Source organism: Perca flavescens, chromosome 17, assembly GCF_004354835.1.
Source record: "Perca flavescens isolate YP-PL-M2 chromosome 17, PFLA_1.0, whole genome shotgun sequence".
In the NCBI taxonomy this organism is placed as follows: domain Eukaryota; kingdom Metazoa; phylum Chordata; class Actinopteri; order Perciformes; family Percidae; genus Perca; species Perca flavescens.
The window spans coordinates 31,886,106-31,905,213 of NC_041347.1; the positions used below are offsets into that span (position 1 = coordinate 31,886,106).

Below are 19,108 nucleotides of genomic sequence, written 5' to 3' on the forward strand. Positions count from 1 at the left end.
CCAGTGCGTGCTTGGACAGCCTTATTTACGGTAGCTTTTTAAAGTAACTTTCTTCAAATACACGTCTACGGGAAAAATATTAGAGTAGCTTCTAGAAAAGATGTTTGTCGGTCTTGGACAAAATATTACTTTAATATGCAAAAACATTAAAGGATTTGGGAATTAAACTCTTTATGAGTCTGGCATAAATTAAATTTTGAACAATTCACAGCCTGTCGATGCAACGTGTTAATGATCAAAGTAAACCTACAGCAGCTTCAAATCTTTTATTTTAAGACGATAAGAATAAGACATAATTTATCTGAATATATTTCAGAGACTAAACTACAGTTTTACGATGTTTTTTTTGTTGATTTGTTGTAATTGATGCATGCAAGGCTTTAAATTGACACTCTCCTTCACGCCAAATGGGTGTAAAAATGACTTTTGGCGGGTAACATTGTGAAGCTAAGAGCCAGTTTGGCTGGGGTACTTTAACGTACAAACAGATTTGGTAATTACAAACTGTGATTCCCAAATCTGTTTATATGTTAAGGTGTGAAGTGTAAATGTGGCTAGTGGAAAATCTGATTGGCTGGTAACTTTACAAACCTACCAGCCATGTTGGCTGGTGATCAAAAAAGTTAATTTAAAGCCCTGGATGCATGCAAGCTTTATATTTGGTGTCATGTCGTGTGTGTGTGTGTGTGTGTGTGTCTGTTTGTATCTGTGTGTGTGTGTGTGTGTGTGTGTGTGTGTGTGTGTGCGTGTGTGTCTGTGTATGTCTGTGTGTGTTTTATATATTTAGCGTTATTACCACAATTTACTTTCTGAAAGAAATATAATTTAAATCCTACAAAAGCCCTGACAACTATGACGGGTCAACAGATTTTGGGAATCACCGTTTAAAGGCTTAAAAAGCGGATTTTCGGAGCGAGGGCGGTGAACTGGTCAGGTGTTCATGTTCCAGAGGGTGAGTTTATAAATGACGACGTAAAGAAGCAGAAGCATTAACAGCTGAGGGGAGAGGACAGCGGGAGCGTCGAGCTGGGAGGGACAGAAGGGAGGAAGGGAGGAGGAGGGGAAAGAAAAACATGAAACGAGGGATGGATAGAAACGTGTGTCGTCTGTTTCTGTGTATGTATACGTGTGTGTGTGTGTGTGTGTGTATTTTGTGGCTTTCCATTCTCCCGTCATGCAGTCACACTCATACCAAATGGAAATTCATACTTCATCTTCTGCTAAATGTCCCAAGAATTAAGAAAAACATTTAAATCACTGACATGACTTCCTGTTAACTTTTCTATTAGCACTGCTACTCCGTTTGGTTAGAAGTGTAAAAGAGCATTTTGTAGAACAAATATTACTGCTACTGTGGTCCGTTTGTAATTTCTTTCATTGAACTAATTAAGTGCAAAAAGGAATGTTTGGTACGTTTAAGGGAAATGAGCAACAACTTGTATGTTTGCTTGAGAAATCTGAAATAAATGTTTCCCCCCCAAAGGAATAAGGCCCCTATCTTAACGATCTAATCGCACGGCGTGTAGCGCCTGGTGTAGGTGCGTTTAGAGCGTGTCCAAATCCACTTTTGCTAGTTTGACGCATTTGGGTGCTGGTCCTAAAGGGTTGTTCTTTGTGTTTTCATTAATCAGAGGTGTGTTTTGGGCCTAACATGCAACCAACCAATCAGAGATCATCTCCCATTCCCTTTAAAAGCCAGGCGCGTTTGGACCTCTGAGCATTGCTGTTATGATGGAGGATTTGCACCATAATATATTTATTTGTAATCTTCTGCCTGTGTGTGTGTGCTGCTGTGCGTCCCTGTGTGTGTAACAAGCATAGTGTGCGCGCGCTGTGCACGAGCCTAGGAACATTTTACTAATTCCCACTTCCTCAAGATAGCAATACGCCCAGAATGCAACTGAACACACATCCATGTAAGACCAGCACGCCCATGGGCCACAGATGGGTCCAGGTGCATTTGCTATTTAAACAACGTGGGCTCTGGACGGGAAACTGACAACTGGGTCGGTCTTAAACTATCAGAGACACTTGGGTCTGGCTTTGTGCCGCGCCGGGTGCAAAATAGGGCCCAAAGTGTCAAATTAACAAACTGAGCAGGAACACTACAAAGATTAAAAGGCAACATCCGCTTAACCTACTTTCAAGTAGGAAATAGTTCCTAACTCACTTCCCTCCCAGTTCTTTCTGTCAGAAGTTTCTTCAGCTTTCCGTGTTATGAATCAAAAAAAAAGAATTAAACCGAACAGGCCAGTGTGTAAAGTAATCAAACTCATGTCTCAAAACAAAGATAGAAGTGTGCACGTGACCGCTTCAAACTTATTACACTTATAAAATAATAATCAGGAAGGAGAAGAAGCAAACAATAAATGCTGGAGACAAATACAGGAATATGTATTAATGTGTGGATCCCAGGAGTGTGTAGATATTTCTTTAAGAGATCAAAGCTTAATGCTACGTGTGTGTGTGTGTGTGTCTGTCTGTGTGTGTGTGTGTGTGTGTCAGGGTGCGGGGGCTGCCCTGCGGCTCAGCAGGGTGCTGCTGTATTGCTGGTAGGCAGGCGAGCGGTAACTAACCCTGGGGGACTCCTGATCGGACGGCAGCCCGTTCTGAGACACCGGCTCGCCCTCCCTGCAAACAAATCACACGGACACAAAGAGTCAGACACACTGCTGGATAAAAACACACAACGTACACAAAGAGTCAGACACACTCCGGGCAGGTTTCACACGGATACAAAATGCAGACCTCCTCAGACCTCCTCAGACCTCCGCAGACCTCCGCAGACCTCCTCAGACCTCCGCAGACCTCCGGTGTGTCTTAGAGCTAACCAAACGTGAAACCACCTCTAACTGGATGTTGTACCGTATTAGCCCAGTAGAGCATACTAATGAATTGTGTCTCCGTTTTAACACTTACTAATGAATTGTCCTGTTCCTGTTTCTCCTTGTTTTATCGCAAATGTTACCATTGTATATCTTGTGTCCTTTTTAATGTAACTTTAAGCTGCTTAATGGACTACAGATGGAAATTAGCCCTTGGGCTACAATCTGGTGTCTTTTACGTGTACTGTTGTACATGTTCATCAAATGTGCATTGTCCTGAAAATAATAAAATAAAAATAAAAATCTGCATGTACGGCAGAACAGAAAAATCTGCAGACTTTGCATTCCCTTTAAGTTACCAGCTAACGCTAGCAGTAGCTAGCTAGCTTGGTTACACTTTCAAAACGAATCTAGTTGTAGTCTTGCAGTGTGTGATCCCCAGTCTTTACATATTATGACAGTACAACACACTAGGGCTGGGCAATATATGGATATTATATCGATATCGTGATATGAGACTAGATATCGTCTTAGATTTTGGATATCGTAATATAACATAAGTGTCTTCTCCTGGTTTTAAAGGCTGCATTACAGTAAAGTGATGTCATGTTATGAACTTACCAGACTGTTGTAGCTGTTCTATTATTCACCTTTACCCACTTAGTCATTATATACACATTACTGATGATTATTTTATTTTATTATTCTAAAATCTCATTGTGTAAATATTTTGTGAAAGCACCGATAGTCAACTACAATATCGTTGCGGTATCGATATCGAGGTATTTGGTCAAAAATGTGGTGATTTTTCTTTATTTCTCCTTATCTCTCTCTCACCTGTGCTGAGCAGCAGCGTCACCGGGCTGAGCCTCGCTGGGCGGAGGTTGTCTCTTCTTCTCTTCTTCCTCTTGCATTCTTCTCACTTCCAATAACTCCATCTGGACACACGGGCACATACCAGAGTGATGTTACACACACTCGTACCGACAGATTCCTTCTTGAGAGGCACAAGCGAGGGGATGTGAGAGGCGTGTGGCGCTCACCGTGGTCAGCCTCTCCAGAGCGGCGAAACGTTCCTCCCAGGTGGCGGCCGACTTCTCGAAGGCCTCGTGGCGTTTGATGAGCTTCTCCACCTCGTCCACGCTCTGGCCGATCTCCCGGCTGGACAGGTAGGGGTCCTGACCCAGCAGCCAGGCCTCGGCCACGCCGGCGTCCCGGGAGAACTGGTGCACCTCCAGAACTGGACACACACACACACACACACACACACACACACACACACACACACACACACACACACACACATAGAGACACACCCACACGCACAGACACACAAACAGAGAGTCACAGACACACACACACGCACACAGACAGACAGAACCACACACAGACACAAACACACACACACACACACACACACACACACACACACAGACAGAAACAGAGACACACAGACAGACAGTACCACACACAGACACAAACACACACACACAGAGACAGAAACAGAGACACACACACACACACACGGACAGACAGACAGACACACAAACAGAGAGTCCCAGACACGCACGCACGCACGCACGCACGCACACACACACACACACACACACACACACACACACACACAGATAGAGACACACCCACAGACACAGACACACATGGACAGACAGACAGACACACACACAAACAGAGAGTCACAGACACACACACACACACACACACACACAGACAGAACCACACACAGACACAAATACACACCGAGACACAGACAGACACACACACACACAGAACCACACAGAGACACACACAGACACACACACACACACACACACACACACACACAAACACACACACACACACACACACACACACACACACACACACACACACACACACACACACACACACACACACACACACACACACACACACACACACACACACACACACACACACACACACACAGAGACACACACACCACGCAAACAGAGAGTCACAGACACACACACACACACACACACACACACACACACACACACACACACACACACACACAGACAGACAGACACACAAACAGAGAGTCACAGACACGCACGCACACACACACAGAAACACACACACACACAGGTTTCCATGTCAAAACAAATGTATTCTGATTTCCGAGTTCAGTTCTTCTACTTTCTGAGAACTAAATGGTGTTGAAGTGCTTACCCAGTCTCAGCCACTCCCATCTGTCCTCCCACTTGTCAATCATGTCTTTCCTCTTGTCCGTCAACTGTAACAACTTTTCTTTAATCTGCCGAGAGAAAAACATTTGAAGAAAAGATTTAAATGTTGAGAAAAATAAGCAGATTCCGAATGTGTTTGTGTGGTTTGGAGCAGGGTTATTATAGTAAACAATCGACTACTAGTCGACCAAAAAAGTGGCAAAAACGTTGAAGGAAACGGAAAGAAGTTCAGCTGTGTTTAGGTAGTCTCGCATAGCCAGACCACAGCGCGTAGGGGGTCTTGCCCAGGGCGTCATTCAATGTAGAACCGCCCCTGCAGGTGCATTTGCTATTTAAACGACGTGGGCTCTGGACGGGAAACTGACAACTGGGTCGGTCTTAAACTAACAAAGAGACTTGGGACGGGCTTTGCGCTGCGCCGGGTGAAGATAGGACCCTAGGTGTGAAAGCACCCTAAGTTTAGTTTAGCATGAAGGATGTGGATTGTAAAAGGTGTTTTGTCTGCACCTCCTCTGAAGCGTAATGCTTCCGGGCCAGCAGGGCTTTGCCGAGCTCGATGCAGGCGGTGAAGCTGTCGTTGCGGGCGTCGATCTCCGCCTTGATGCCCTGGTGGTTGTTCATCAGCAGCTCCACCGACGACACATCCCTGAAGACAAACCAACATTAACAGGGTAGAATCAGAGGAAACATCCCACAGGCACGAACCGGACTACTTGCCATGTACCCACTAACCATGATGTGTGGTAGAAAAGAAAAAGTCTCTATAAAGAGGAAGAATACAGCGATGTCAGCAATAGATTAACTAAACTACAGCCTTGGACCTGGAACACATTTAGATGCTGATGGAAAAAGGAGACAAAAACTAGGAAAAAGACGATAGAAAGAAGGAAGGCAACACCAAGGCGACAAAAAAAATTCAAATAAGTGACAAACTTTGAAAAAAGTGTAAAAAAAAAAACTTAAAAGCCAGAAAGAAAGGCAAGATTAGGTCAAAACAAACGACACAACCTTCAAAAATGGTGGCAAACTTCAAAAACAGCGACAAAACTGAAAAACATTTTGCATAAAATGTCACGTACCCATGCAGTCCTCCAAAGTACCACCTACCACCTGGGGTACACGTACCTCCATTTGAGAACCACTGCTACTAAAAGGGTCAAACCCCCCCCCACCAAGCAGATGGCTCCGAGGTAAAGTGGCGGGCCTACCTGGGCTTCTCCTGGGCCTCGATCAGCCGGATGACATCCTCCATCCACAGCATCAGGTCGCGCACCATGCTGAAGAAGCGGAACTTGTCTCCGGTGTCGGCCAGCTTCAGCCGACGGCCCTCTGCAGCCTCCAGCAGGTTCTTCCAGGCCTCCAGCACCTGGGGTGGGGGGTGGGTAAGAGGGGGGGGCATAGGCGTAAGTGTTATTTCAACACATATCTTGGGGGTTTGTCCCTCAAAATGTGGAGCGGCAAACACTGAATTTCCTGCATTCTCGGGTGAATTTGTATGCTTTTTCCTGCATCAAGTTATGGTCCAAATGTCTTTATTTATGTAAAAGGAAATTATTATTCTCTCCTGTATCGCTCGAAACTTTCTGCATGTTCAAAACATCACGCGATTTTCGGGATGCTTTTTTTTTTTAAGGAATCATGTACATCTCAACAACAAATCTGTAGGGCTGCTCCCTCTCGGTGGTTTTGGTCAACTAGATCTCTTTGCTGAATGACTTATTTCCAAGAAACGTACGAGCACATCTCTGGTAAACACAAGAATTAAAGTGGTGCTTATGCATGACTCTTTGTGGAGAAACTCAGGTTTACAGATCTGTCAATTAAATCAACTAATTGATTAGTCGATATAATTGAATGTTAGTCGACTAAGAAGTTCTTCAATCGAGCACAGCCCTAGAAAATCTGTTAAGAGAATGATACTGTGTTAAAGCCAGAAGCTCCGGAGTTTAAATCTACATAAATCTATATTTATTTTTTACACTCCTGTTGTGTACTTTAACCGTCCTCGAAAAAGCAAAGTAGGCAAAGTTCCTGTTTTACATACATGGGTTTTTGAGGCCTGCATCTGCCCCCGAAATCTACGCCTATGGGGTGGGGCAGGACAAACAGCCAGCAGAGTTCAGAGGCAGAGGAACAACAAGCTGGGCCCCCAACTTTGGTTTAAAAGATATTCAGTTTCCTGTCCCAGAGGAGAGAAGAAACTAGAATAATATTCACTTTTAACAAGCTGACATCACACAGGTTTTACTGTGTTTAATCATAAAAAATTAAGGGGTCGAAATTTCAACATTTTGTTGTTCATTTTCTACACTTTTGTTGATTTTATTCAAATTTTCACTCACTTCAGTCACTTTTTAGGTGTTTTTTAATTATTATTATTTAATTTTTTTCTTCTCACTTTTTTTGGCACTTTTTATTTTTAACAAGTTTTTGTCACCATTGCCGATGTTTTTGATGTTTTTTTTTTTTTTTTACTTTTTCGATTTCTTCAGTCACTTTTCACAGCGCAAAAAATAAATAAATGTTTTTGTCACTTTTTCAAACGTTCTTTTGTCATAGTTCTGATACAGAAAGTTTTAGAAAATGGGTCAAACTTGACCCGAGGACAACAGGATGGCTAAATGAACAAACACAATATTACATCTCTAAATCTCAATCAGTCACAGAGTCCAGCGTCAGAATGCATAACAGCCCAGGAAACTAATACATAAATGGCATCAAAGCAAAATAATAACAAGGCGTTTATCTGTGCATAGTGCAAAGAAGCAACATGACAACAATCATCTTTAAATATCTCTGTGTATGAAGCAGTAAGCAGAGCAAAAAAGCCTTAAAGAGGAACTATGCCGGGTTTTCTTTTAGCTTAATTTACCTTAACTGAACAGCTTCGGAGTCATTGGAATGGTTATATGACTTTTTTTTTTTCCCAGTCTGACCGAGAGAGGAGTCAGACACAAGTAAACATAGGAGCTGCCAAATATCTATTCTGAAGCTGTAAGGGGAGCTCTATAGAGAAACCTGCCGGCAAAATGCCAGAAAACAGCCAAGAAATGGCCAAAACTGCATAGCGCTCCTTCAAGTGTTTAAAAACTGGTACTGTTTTAAGTATTAGTTTAGTTACTGTAAGTTAAAGTAACTGCAGTTTAAGAATCTGTTTACAGCATGGCATGGCGGAGAGAGACACTGACAGCCAATCAGAATCCATCTGAGTTTACAACATGGCACGGAGGAGAGAGACACTGACAGCCAATCAGAATCCATCTGAGTTTACAACATGGCACGGAGGAGAGAGACACTGACAGCCAATCAGAATCCATCTGAGTTTACAACATGGCACGGAGGAGAGAGACACTGACAGCCAATCAGAATCCATCTGAGTTTACAACATGGCACGGAGGAGAGAGAGAGACAGCAGAGAGATTTGTTGCTCACAAGTGGTTAGTGATGGGACTTTTAGCTCTGTGTGTTTTTGTATTTTTAAAATCAGTACTTTGAAAGTATTTCTTGTGAGAAGGCAGCGGCTTTTTTTTTTTTTTTTTTACAGTGTGTTCAGGGGACAGGCAGCTAGCAGATAGTGAGGAGATCTTTGCTGTATGTGATAAAAAAATAATTGTATCCTAAAAAACGCACCACATTACTCGTGTGTTGTCTTCCCGCAACTTTTTATTTTTTTGGGTCCAAATTTACTTTTTCCGACACTTCTGTCGCTTTTTTTGATAACATTTTTTGTCACTTCTTACTGATGTTTTTGTCACATTTTTCCTGCGTGGTTTTTTTCACGTTTTTGAAGCTACTTCCAACATTTTTGTCACTCTTTTCAACGTTCTTTTATAAAAAAAAATGAAAATTCGATTGCTATAAAATTGAATAAAAAACCCAAATTCAATGAAAATACTGAGTTGATCTTTTATTTTACTTGTGAAGAGTAATAGTTGTATGGAACCATCCACGTTTTTTTCGACAATTTGGGTGAAAGAAACCCAAATTTCTGATATAGAAACATTTCAAATATACAGATCCATTTGTCCGACACGACTGAAGCATGCAGCTGACTGGACGAACGCGTCACATGGGTCTGGCTGCTCCCGAGTGTCATGGCGTCTTGTTCAGAATACGATCTCATATTGTACTAAAGTTCACCGAAACGGGTTTCTGAAAACATTTTAAGCGAGAAAGTAGAATCTGTGTTCATTTCAGATCGACAAAAGGTCCGTTTGAAAGATTTCCATCTACTTCTATTGGATAGTTGCGTTCAACGGATTCATTTGCATAAAGATGGACATCGGACAGCTTTTGGATGCGCAGCAATTTTGTCAAATGCAGCTGCCTTCCCAGGATGCTTTGCGTGCACGTTGAAGTCACCCATAGGAATAAAGTGGAGCGCGGCGCGAAAGAAGGTGGATCTGTACCGTAAGACAACAGGAGAGTTAAATGTTAAAAAGATTGAACAGAACACCCAAAATTGTGAATGAAAGTAGAGATCTGATCTTTTGTTGTACATGCTAAGTGCGTTGTATGGAATCATCCGTGTTATTTTTGATCAAAATGATGTAGTTAAAAAGAAACCCATATTTCTGATAGAAGACATTTAGAAAATGGGTCAAAAATGTTTTTTTTCTTGGGCATTTCTGCCTTTATTGAATAGGAAAGCTGAGATATGAAAGAGGAGGGAGAGAGAGAGAGAGAGAGAGAGAGAGAGGGGGGGGGGGGGGGGAAAGACATGCAGGAAAACCGTCACAGGTCGGATTCAAACCCTGGACCTTCTGCATCGAGGAATAAACCTCTACATATGTGCGCCCGCTCTACCAACTGAGCTAACCGGCCACGAAAACGGGTCAAACTTGACCCAAAGACAACACAAGGGTTAAACACTGTTGATGGAAAAGTGGCCGTAGACGACTGGAAGCAATATGTTGCTAACTACATGTTAGCTTAAGCGAACAAAAACACAATTAAAAATGCATCTGGATTTGATTTGAGGAAAGCTCGCCCTAGAGGCCAACGCCTTCTAACTGACCGGGACTCAAAATTGCAAATTGCAGCGGTGGAAGAAGTATTCAGATCATTTCCTTCTGTAAAAGTACTAATACCACACTGTAAAACATACTGGAAAATGTACTTAAAGCATTAAAAGTAAGTGAGCAGAGTTGATGGAGTAACGGCCCAAAAAGATGCTAGAATGAATAGCTGTGGATGTGGGGAGGGGCCCATAGAAAATGCCTTTCTACAGGGCCCAGAATGTTACGCTACGCCCCTGGTGAGTTGTATGTGAGAGTAGCTGCTGCATAGCTAGTTTGTTGTATTTTGGTGCACAACCTGTGCCCCTAGTGTTTGTTTAACGTTTAAGACCCCTGTGTTGCCTCCCGAGACCGGGCTTTTTCACGATGCGTGCAGGCAGCTAGCGGATCAAGGAGAGATGACTACGATTTGAGACAAAAATGAATTCGCGCCGAAACCATGCAGTGCACCTTTAAGTACAGTACTTGAGTAAATGTACTAAGTTACATTCCACCGCTGGCAAACTACTGGCAGCGTTTGTTTCAACCTCCTCAGATGCACAGGTGGGTGGAGTTTTCTGCTTCAGGTAAGTTGTGAATCAGAAAAAAAAAAGAGTTTGTGTTGACTTCCACCCACACAGCGACCGAAGAAGGACACGAAACAAACCCAACGAGTGTTTGCAAAATCCCCAGGTCTGCGACTATAGACTCGGCCAGAGCTAAACTGCATAAAAAAAAACTAAAATGTCACTAAACTTCAACATTTTAGTCAAAAACAATGCAGCCAAAATGAAGACTGATGCAAAGCCAATGTTTGTGGGTAAACGGAGTCTCACCTCTCCCTTTCTCTTCTGGGTGGACAGGGAGGATATGCAGGGAAACGGACATACAGGGAATGGTCACAAAAACACACAGTGTGGTATCATCATCAACACTCTGAAGTAGGACTTTCTGTTTTTCCGAGGCAAAAATTTGAAATGAAAAACCTTTATCGTTTTTGGTCTTTTTCAACACTTTTGTGGCTTTCCCCCGATGTTTTTGTCACTTTTTTTTTTAACGTTTGTCGACTTTTTCTGAGATTCTAGTTTACAACGATAACTTTCATATTTTATGAATAGGAAAACAAATCCTGACTTTTTTTAGAAGCTAAAACCAGAGCATGTTTGGCATTTTATCCTTTCAAAGTTGTCACATTTATGGCCTTTACTGTACGCTTACCGATCATGCTTGCTGTCGTGCATAGCCCCCCCCCAAAAGGCCTAGTCTGAGTTAGGAAAAACCCTGTATTAGAGATTCTTCTCTCTGGGAATCAGACCACCTATAACTGATTTAGTTTTATTTGTCAAGGCGGAGGAACGGTGCGGAGTTAGTGCAGCAGCAGAGCAGCATGCAGCCGTTCACAGTGACTTCATTAAAGGACCACACCGATTTATCGGGACATTGTCTTATTCCCTCCAGGATCTGTGCTAAGCTAGGCTAGATGGAGCCGGTTACCTCCAGGATCTGTGCTAATCTAGGCCAGATGGAGCTGGTTACCTTCAGGATCTGTGCTAAGCTAGGCCAGATGGAGCCGGTTACCTCCAGGATCTGTGCTAAGCTAGGCTAGATGGAGCCGGTTACCTCCAGGATCTGGGCTAAGCTAGGCTAGATGAAGCCGGTTACCTCCAGGATCTGGGCTAAGCTAGGCTAGATGGAGCCGGTTACCTCCAGGATCTGGGCTAAGCTAGGCTAGATGGAGCCGGTTACCTCCAGGATCTGGGCTAAGCTAGGCTAGATGAAGCCAGTTACCTCCAGGATCTGGGCTAAGCTAGGCTAGATGGAGCCGGTTACCTCCAGGATCTGGGCTAAGCTAGGCTAGATGGAGCCGGTTACCTCCAGGATCTGGGCTAAGCTAGGCTAGATGGAGCCGTTACCTCCAGGATCTGTGCTAAGCTAGGCTAGATGGAGCCGTTACCTCCAGGATCTGTGCTAAGCTAGGCTAGATGGAGCCGGTTACCTCCAGGATCTGGGCTAAGCTAGGCTAGATGGAGCCGGTTACCTCCAGGATCTGTGCTAAGCTAGGCTAGATGGAGCCGGTTACCTCCAGGATCTGTGCTAAGCTAGGCTAGATGGAGCCGGTTACCTCCAGGATCTGGGCTAAGCTAGGCTAGATGGAGCCGGTTACCTCCAGGATCTGGGCTAAGCTAAGTCCCAAGTCCTTATAAGTCAGCGTGCTCCTTTCAATCAACATCAGTCCAGTTCACTTTCAATTCAACCAGTAAGAGGAAGAGGGTTGTTCTATGTTTACATGGAAGACAAATACTGACAATTATATATTATAGATGGATAAATTAGGAATGTTTTTACGGAGACTCAGATTTTACTGACTGAACTCTGAAGTAAACTGAGCCGAGTCGTGACGTGGTTTCTGTTCCACGGGCGCCTGAGACTTAAAGCTCACCTCTCCTTCTCTCTTCTGAATGTCGTCGGCTTTGTCTCCGGCGTAGGCCGACTGCAGACGGACCGCGTCTTCCTGAAGCTGCCGCACCTGAGAGCAGAGAGGAAGAAGAAGAGGAGGAGGAGGAGGAGGGAGAGGAGGGAGAGGGAGGAGGAGGGAGAGGGAGAGGTTCAGGTTGGTTACAAACACATCATCATATCAGAAGCAAAGGCAAATCACGTGAAAAGCTCCAGTGCCCTGTACCAGTGTTCCCAGTGCCCTGTACCCGTGTTCCCAGTGCCTGTACCAGTGTTCCCAGTGCCCTGTACCAGTGTTCCCAGTGTCAGTACCAGTGTTCCCAGTGCCCTGTACCTGTACCAGTGTTCCCAGCACCCATACCAGTGTTCCCAGTGCCCTGTACCAGTGTTCCCAGTGTTCCCAGCACCCATACCAGTGTTCCCAGTGCCCTGTACCTGTACCAGTGTTCCCAGTGCATGTACCAGTGTTCCCAGTGCCCTGTACCAGTGTTCCCAGTGCCCTGTACCAGTGTTCCCAGTGCCCTGTACCAGTGTTCCCAGTGCCCTGTACCAGTGTTCCCAGCACCCATACCAGTGTTCCCAGTGTCAGTACCAGTGTTCCCAGTGCCCTGTTCCTGTACCAGTGTTCCCAGTGCATGTACCAGTGTTCCCAGTGCCCTGTACCAGTGTTCCCAGTGCCTGTACCAGTGTTCCCAGTGCCTGTACCAGTGTTCCCAGTGCCCTGTACCAGTGTTCCCAGTGCCCTGTACCAGTGTTCCCAGTGTCAGTACCAGTGTTCCCAGTGCCCTGTACCTGTACCAGTGTTCCCAGCACCCATACCAGTGTTCCCAGTGTCAGTACCAGTGTTCCCAGTGCCCTGTACCTGTACCAGTGTTCCCAGCGCCCTGTACCAGTATTCCCAGTGCCTGTACCAGTGTTCCCAGCACCCATACCAGTGTTCCCAGTGCCTGTACCAGTGTTCCCAGCACCCATACCAGTGTTCCCAGTGCCTGTACCAGTGTTCCCAGTGTTGCCAATGTCAGTACCTGTGTTCCCAGTGCCTGTACCAGTGTTCCCAGTGTTCCCAGTGCCCTGTACCTGTACCAGTGTTCCCAGCACCCATACCAGTGTTCCCAGTGTCAGTACCAGTGTTCCCAGTGCCCTGTACCTGTACCAGTGTTCCCAGCGCCCTGTACCAGTATTCCCAGTGCCTGTACCAGTGTTCCCAGCACCCATACCAGTGTTCCCAGTGCCTGTACCAGTGTTCCCAGCACCCATACCAGTGTTCCCAGTGCCTGTACCAGTGTTCCCAGTGTTGCCAATGTCAGTACCTGTGTTCCCAGTGCCTGTACCAGTGTTCCCAGTGTTCCCAGTGCCCTGTACCTGTACCAGTGTTCCCAGCACCCATACCAGTGTTCCCAGTGCCTGTACCAGTGTTCCCAGTGTTGCCAGTGTCAGTACCTGTGTTCCCAGTGCCTGTACCAGTGTTCCCAGTGTCAGTACCGGTGTTCCCAGTGCCTGTACCAGTGTTCCCAGTGTTGCCAGTGTCAGTACCGGTGTTCCCAGTGCCTGTACCAGTGTTCCCAGTGCCTGTACCAGTGTTCCCAGTGTTCCCAGTGTCAGTACCGGTGTTCCCAGTGCCTGTACCAGTGTTCCCAGTGTTGCCAGTGTCAGTACCGGTGTTCCCAGTGCCTGTACCAGTGTTCCCAGTGTTGCCAGTGTCAGTACCTGTGTTCCCAGTGCCTGGATGTCGTGCTGGAAGGTCGTGTGCATCCTCTGCAGCGTCTCCACGGTGTTCTGGTCTCGGCCCAGCTCCTCCGGCAGCTTCTTGTGTTTGTCCAGGATGCGGTTGAGGATCTCCTTGGCGTCGTGGTAAAACTTGTGCAGCTCGTAGGAGGCGGCGAGGATCTGCGTGCGCGTGTCGATGAGCTCCAGCAAGTCGGCCCACGCCTCGTTCAGGCCGTCCTTCCACTCGGCGACCGTGGCGGCGTCGGCGTGGCCGCCGTTGATCAGCTCGTCCGCCTGCCGGTTCACCGCGTCTACGCGCTCCTGGCCGATGGTTCCCGTGTCGCGGGCGAACTCTCGGAAACGCTCCTGCAGCATCTGAGGAAACACCGTAGTACAGATTAACCCTCGCTGTCTTCCCGTCGTGAGGCAGAATTTTAAAAGGACGTTTTGGTCGTCTTTTTCGACACTTTTGTGGCTTTCCCACCAATTATTTCGTCACTTTTTTGACATTTGTTGACTTTTTGAGCCTTTTGAAATTTGTAGTTTTTTTTTTTTTTTTTTTTTTACATTTGTACAGTTTTTCATCATTTTTACAGCTTTTTTGACATTTGTGTCACTTTTTTTGACATTTTTGTCGACTTTTTGAAAAAATTGTAAGCTTTTTTTTTTTTTGACATTTGTCACGTTTTTTTGTCACTTTATTAACGTGTGTCACTTTTTTGACATTTGTCACTTTTTTCAACATTTGTTGACTTTTTGAGCATTTTGAAATTTGTACAGTTTTTCATCATTTTTACAGCTTTTTTGACATGTGTCACTTTTTTTGACATTTTTGTCGACTTTTTGAAGAAATTGTAAGCTTTTTTTTTTACATTTGTCACGTTTTTTTTGTCACTTTATTAACGTGTGTCACTTTTTTGACAATTTTGTCACTTTTTTCGACATCTGTGTCATTTATTTGACATTATGGTCACTTTTTTGGACATTTTTGTCACTTTTTTGACATTTGTCACTTTTTTAACATTTGTGTCACTTTTTTTTCGACATTTTCTTCACTTTTTTCAAAGTTCTTTCATCAATTGCTTTTTCTTCAAATGTTATAAAATTGACTAAAACACCCAAATTCAATGACAGTAGTCAACTGATTATTTATTTAACTTGTGACGAGCGTTGAAGGGAACCATCCACGTCTTTTGCGTTTTGGACAATTTGTTTGAAAGAAAACCCAAAAAGTACTATTACTTTGATGAGCTTTCACGTAAACACAAGTAAAATTACCGGCATAAAAATCTATTAAAGTAAAAGTTACTTGAAGATATACTCTTTTACATTTATACCTTTTTAACATCTTATTTATACAAATCATACTTAAAATCACATTATAAATCACAGACTTTTGCGATTTGATAAGGGGCACAAAACCACATCATGATTTTGATTTTAGTTTGTTGACAGATACTTATTTTTTACTTAGTAGTGGAGAGGTACAATACTTTAAAGAAAAAATACTTAATTAAAAGTAAAATTACAGATTTTAAAAAGTACTTTCATAATAAGTAAACGCGATGTATTGTGCAGCGCTGTCTTGTACTCACGGTGACGTGCTCGTAGTCCTGTCCCAGCTCGTGGGACCCGGCCACCACCTCCCTCTCGGCGATCCACTGCTCCAGGTCATCCACCTCGCGGTTCAGCTGGAAGAGACGCAGACGCTCGTCCAGCTTCCCCCGACGCTCCTCCGACAAGTCCTTCAGCCCGGCGTACAGCTTATCCACCTGGGACTGACGCATGCCGATACGCTCGCTGCAGAACCAGGACAGACACTCAGGGATTAGCTTCTTTCTCCCTTCAATAGAGCTCAACAGTATGGTTTCTGGAAGTACAAATCTCCATAAAGGATTTAGATTATCAGCCAAAGGGTCCTGTTTTAAAGGTCCCATGACATGGTGCTCTTTGCATGCTTTTATATAGACCTTAGTGGTCCCCTAATACTGTATCTGAAGTCTCTTTTATATAGACCTTAGTGGTCCCCTAATACTGTATCTGAAGTCTCTTTTATATAGACCTTAGTGGTCCCCTAATACTGTATCTGAAGTCTCTTTTATATAGACCTTAGTGGTCCCCTAATACTGTATCTGAAGTCTCTTTTATATAGACCTTAGTGGTCCCCTAATACTGTATCTGAAGTCTCTTTTATATAGACCTTAGTGGTCCCCTAATACTGTATCTGAAGTCTCTTTTATATAGACCTTAGTGGTCCCCTAATACTGTATCTGAAGTCTCTTTTATATAGGCCTTAGTGGTCCCCTAATACTGTATCTGAAGTCTCTTTCCTGAAATTCAGCCAAATTCTCTGGGTGGGCAAAGCAGAGAAAGGGGAGGTAACCTTTCCCCTTATGACCTCATAAGGAGAAGATTCCTGATTGGTCCATCTGAGCTTTCATTTTCTCAAAGGCAGAGCAGGATACCCAGGGCTCGGTTTACACCTATCACCATTTCTAGCCACTGGGGGACCATAGGCAGGCTGGGGGAACTCATATTAATGTTAAAAAAACCTCATGAAGTGACATCCTCCCCTCCCTCTCCCCCTCACCTGTCGGGGTGTTCGGCGGCCACCAGGCCCCGGCTGGTGCTGGACAGCTGGTGGACGGTGTCGGCGTAATCCTCCACCGCCTGCTCCAGGATCTGATGCTTCTTCAGCATGGCCACCGAACTCTGCTCGTCCTGAGACAGACACACACACACACACACACACACACACATACAGAGACAGACACACACACACACACACACACACACACACACACACACACACACACACACACACACACACACACAGAGAAACAGAGACAGACACACACACACACACACACACACAGACACACACACACACACACACACACACACACACAGACACACACACACACACAGAGACACACAGAAACAGAGAGAGACAGACACACACACAGAGACACACACACACACACACACACACACACACAGACAGAGACACACACACACACACACACACACAGACAGACAGACAGACAGACAGACAGACAGACAGACAGACAGACAGACACACACACAGAGAAACAGAGACAGACACACACACACACACACACACACACACACACACAGAGACACACACAAACAGAGAGAGAAACAGAGACAGACACACACACACACACACACACACACACACACACACACACACACACACACAGAAACAGAGGCAGACACACACACACACACACACACACACACACACACACAGACACACACACAGAGAGACACACACACACACACACACACACACAGAAACAGAGACAGACACAGACACACACACAGGTTTGTTGTTATTTTCTTGTCAAGTTAACTTTGAAGGAGAATAAAAAGAGGGGATTCCCCGGAGGAATGGAAGCGGAAATAGAAAGTAAAGAGAGAAAACTGAGAGTTGGAGAGAGTTAGGAAAATAAAAAGGCAAAAGACATAAAAATATTGCTTGAGTAAAAAATAGCAGATGGATAAAAACCTTTATACACCCAAACTAAAAAGCTCTCCGATCAAATTATAACCCAACGTAACCGAAACCATCTCAGGTATTCATTTTATATATATATATATATATATCGTCTAAGCCAACTTCAGTCCAACTTCAAACATCTAATATCTATATGTGACTGATTTATTACGTGTCTTAAAGGGCTACGCCACCGTTTGTTTAAATAGGGCTTATCACGGTCTCCCCTAGCTGTAGATAGGTGGGGTCTCCCCTAGCTGTAGATAGGTGGGGTCTCCTCTAGCTGGAGATAGGTGGGGTCTCCTCTAGCTGGAGATAGGTGGGGTCTCCTCTAGCTGTAGATAGGTGGAGTCTCCTCTAGCTGTAGATAGGTGGGGTCTCCTCTAGCTGTAGATAGGTGGGGTCTTCCCTAGCTGTAGATAGGTGGGGTCTCCCCTATCTGTAGATAGGTGGGGTCTCCTCTAGCTGTAGATAGGTGGGGTCTCCTCTAGCTGTAGATAGGTGGGGTCTCCCCTAGCTGTAGATAGGTGGGGTCTCCCCTAGCTGTAGATAGGTGGGGTCTCCTCTAGCTGTAGATAGGTGGGGTCTCCCCTAGCTGTAGATAGGTGGGGTCTCCTCTAGCTGTAGATAGGTGGGGTCTCCTCTAGCTGTAGATAGGTGGGGTCTCCTCTAGCTGTAGATAGGTGGGCCAACGCATTTTTTGTGCACGCATAGTTTTAGTTCGGTGCAACACCGTCAGCACCGCCGCTAGTTAGCTTAGCGTAGTGAATGGGATCCTATGTTGCCGGTTAGCATGTTGTGAGTAAAAGTGAGCCAACAAAAGACAAAAAAAAAACCTAATTACTTGCACTGAGACAAAAAAATGCCTTGGTCCACCTATCTACGGCCAGGGTAATCTGTGATAAGAACTATTTCAACAAAAGGTGGCGTATTCCTTTAACCCTTGTGTTGTCTTCCCGGCCACCACGCACTTGTTAAGGTCTGTTTTGCCTGTTTACGAAGAGTAAAGTAAAAAATGATCACCCGGTTCTGTGTTACATCTTCGTAGCCAACTTCATTCCAACCTATTACCACTAGTTTAACACTTATGTTTGTAATTCATGTTCAATAAACCTCATTTATATTAAATTATGCCTCATTTTGAGTTAAAAAAAACCCCCAGAAATTATGAATTACTTTAGCTAATAATTAAGATCATAGGAGAACGTATGCCGATGCATAATTACAGCACTTTCGTGTATGGAACTATCCATGTTATTTTTAGTCAATTTGGTTGAAAGAAACCCAAGGGTTAAATCAGAGTATTGAATGTGTACTGACCAGCAGCAGCAGCAGCAGACAGTCTGACACCAACACCAACACCAACCAGACTGATAG

General features: G+C 44.6%; 1 protein-coding gene across 1 annotated transcript in view; it reads right to left on the bottom strand.

Moving 5' to 3' along the window:
* The window catches only part of LOC114572631 (spectrin beta chain, non-erythrocytic 1), a 216,605-nt gene that overhangs the window by 8,040 nt on the left and 189,457 nt on the right, over window positions 1-19,108 (bottom strand). Inside the window, exons 33-42 of the mRNA XM_028604335.1 lie at window positions 16,802-16,932; window positions 15,807-16,011; window positions 14,212-14,586; window positions 12,491-12,577; window positions 6,262-6,419; window positions 5,561-5,699; window positions 5,037-5,121; window positions 3,869-4,065; window positions 3,663-3,763; window positions 2,577-2,631 (exon numbers count right to left, since the gene is read on the bottom strand). Coding sequence (XP_028460136.1) covers window positions 2,577-2,631; window positions 3,663-3,763; window positions 3,869-4,065; window positions 5,037-5,121; window positions 5,561-5,699; window positions 6,262-6,419; window positions 12,491-12,577; window positions 14,212-14,586; window positions 15,807-16,011; window positions 16,802-16,932 — 1,533 coding nt within the window. The remainder of the gene's footprint in view (window positions 1-2,576; window positions 2,632-3,662; window positions 3,764-3,868; window positions 4,066-5,036; window positions 5,122-5,560; window positions 5,700-6,261; window positions 6,420-12,490; window positions 12,578-14,211; window positions 14,587-15,806; window positions 16,012-16,801; window positions 16,933-19,108) is intronic.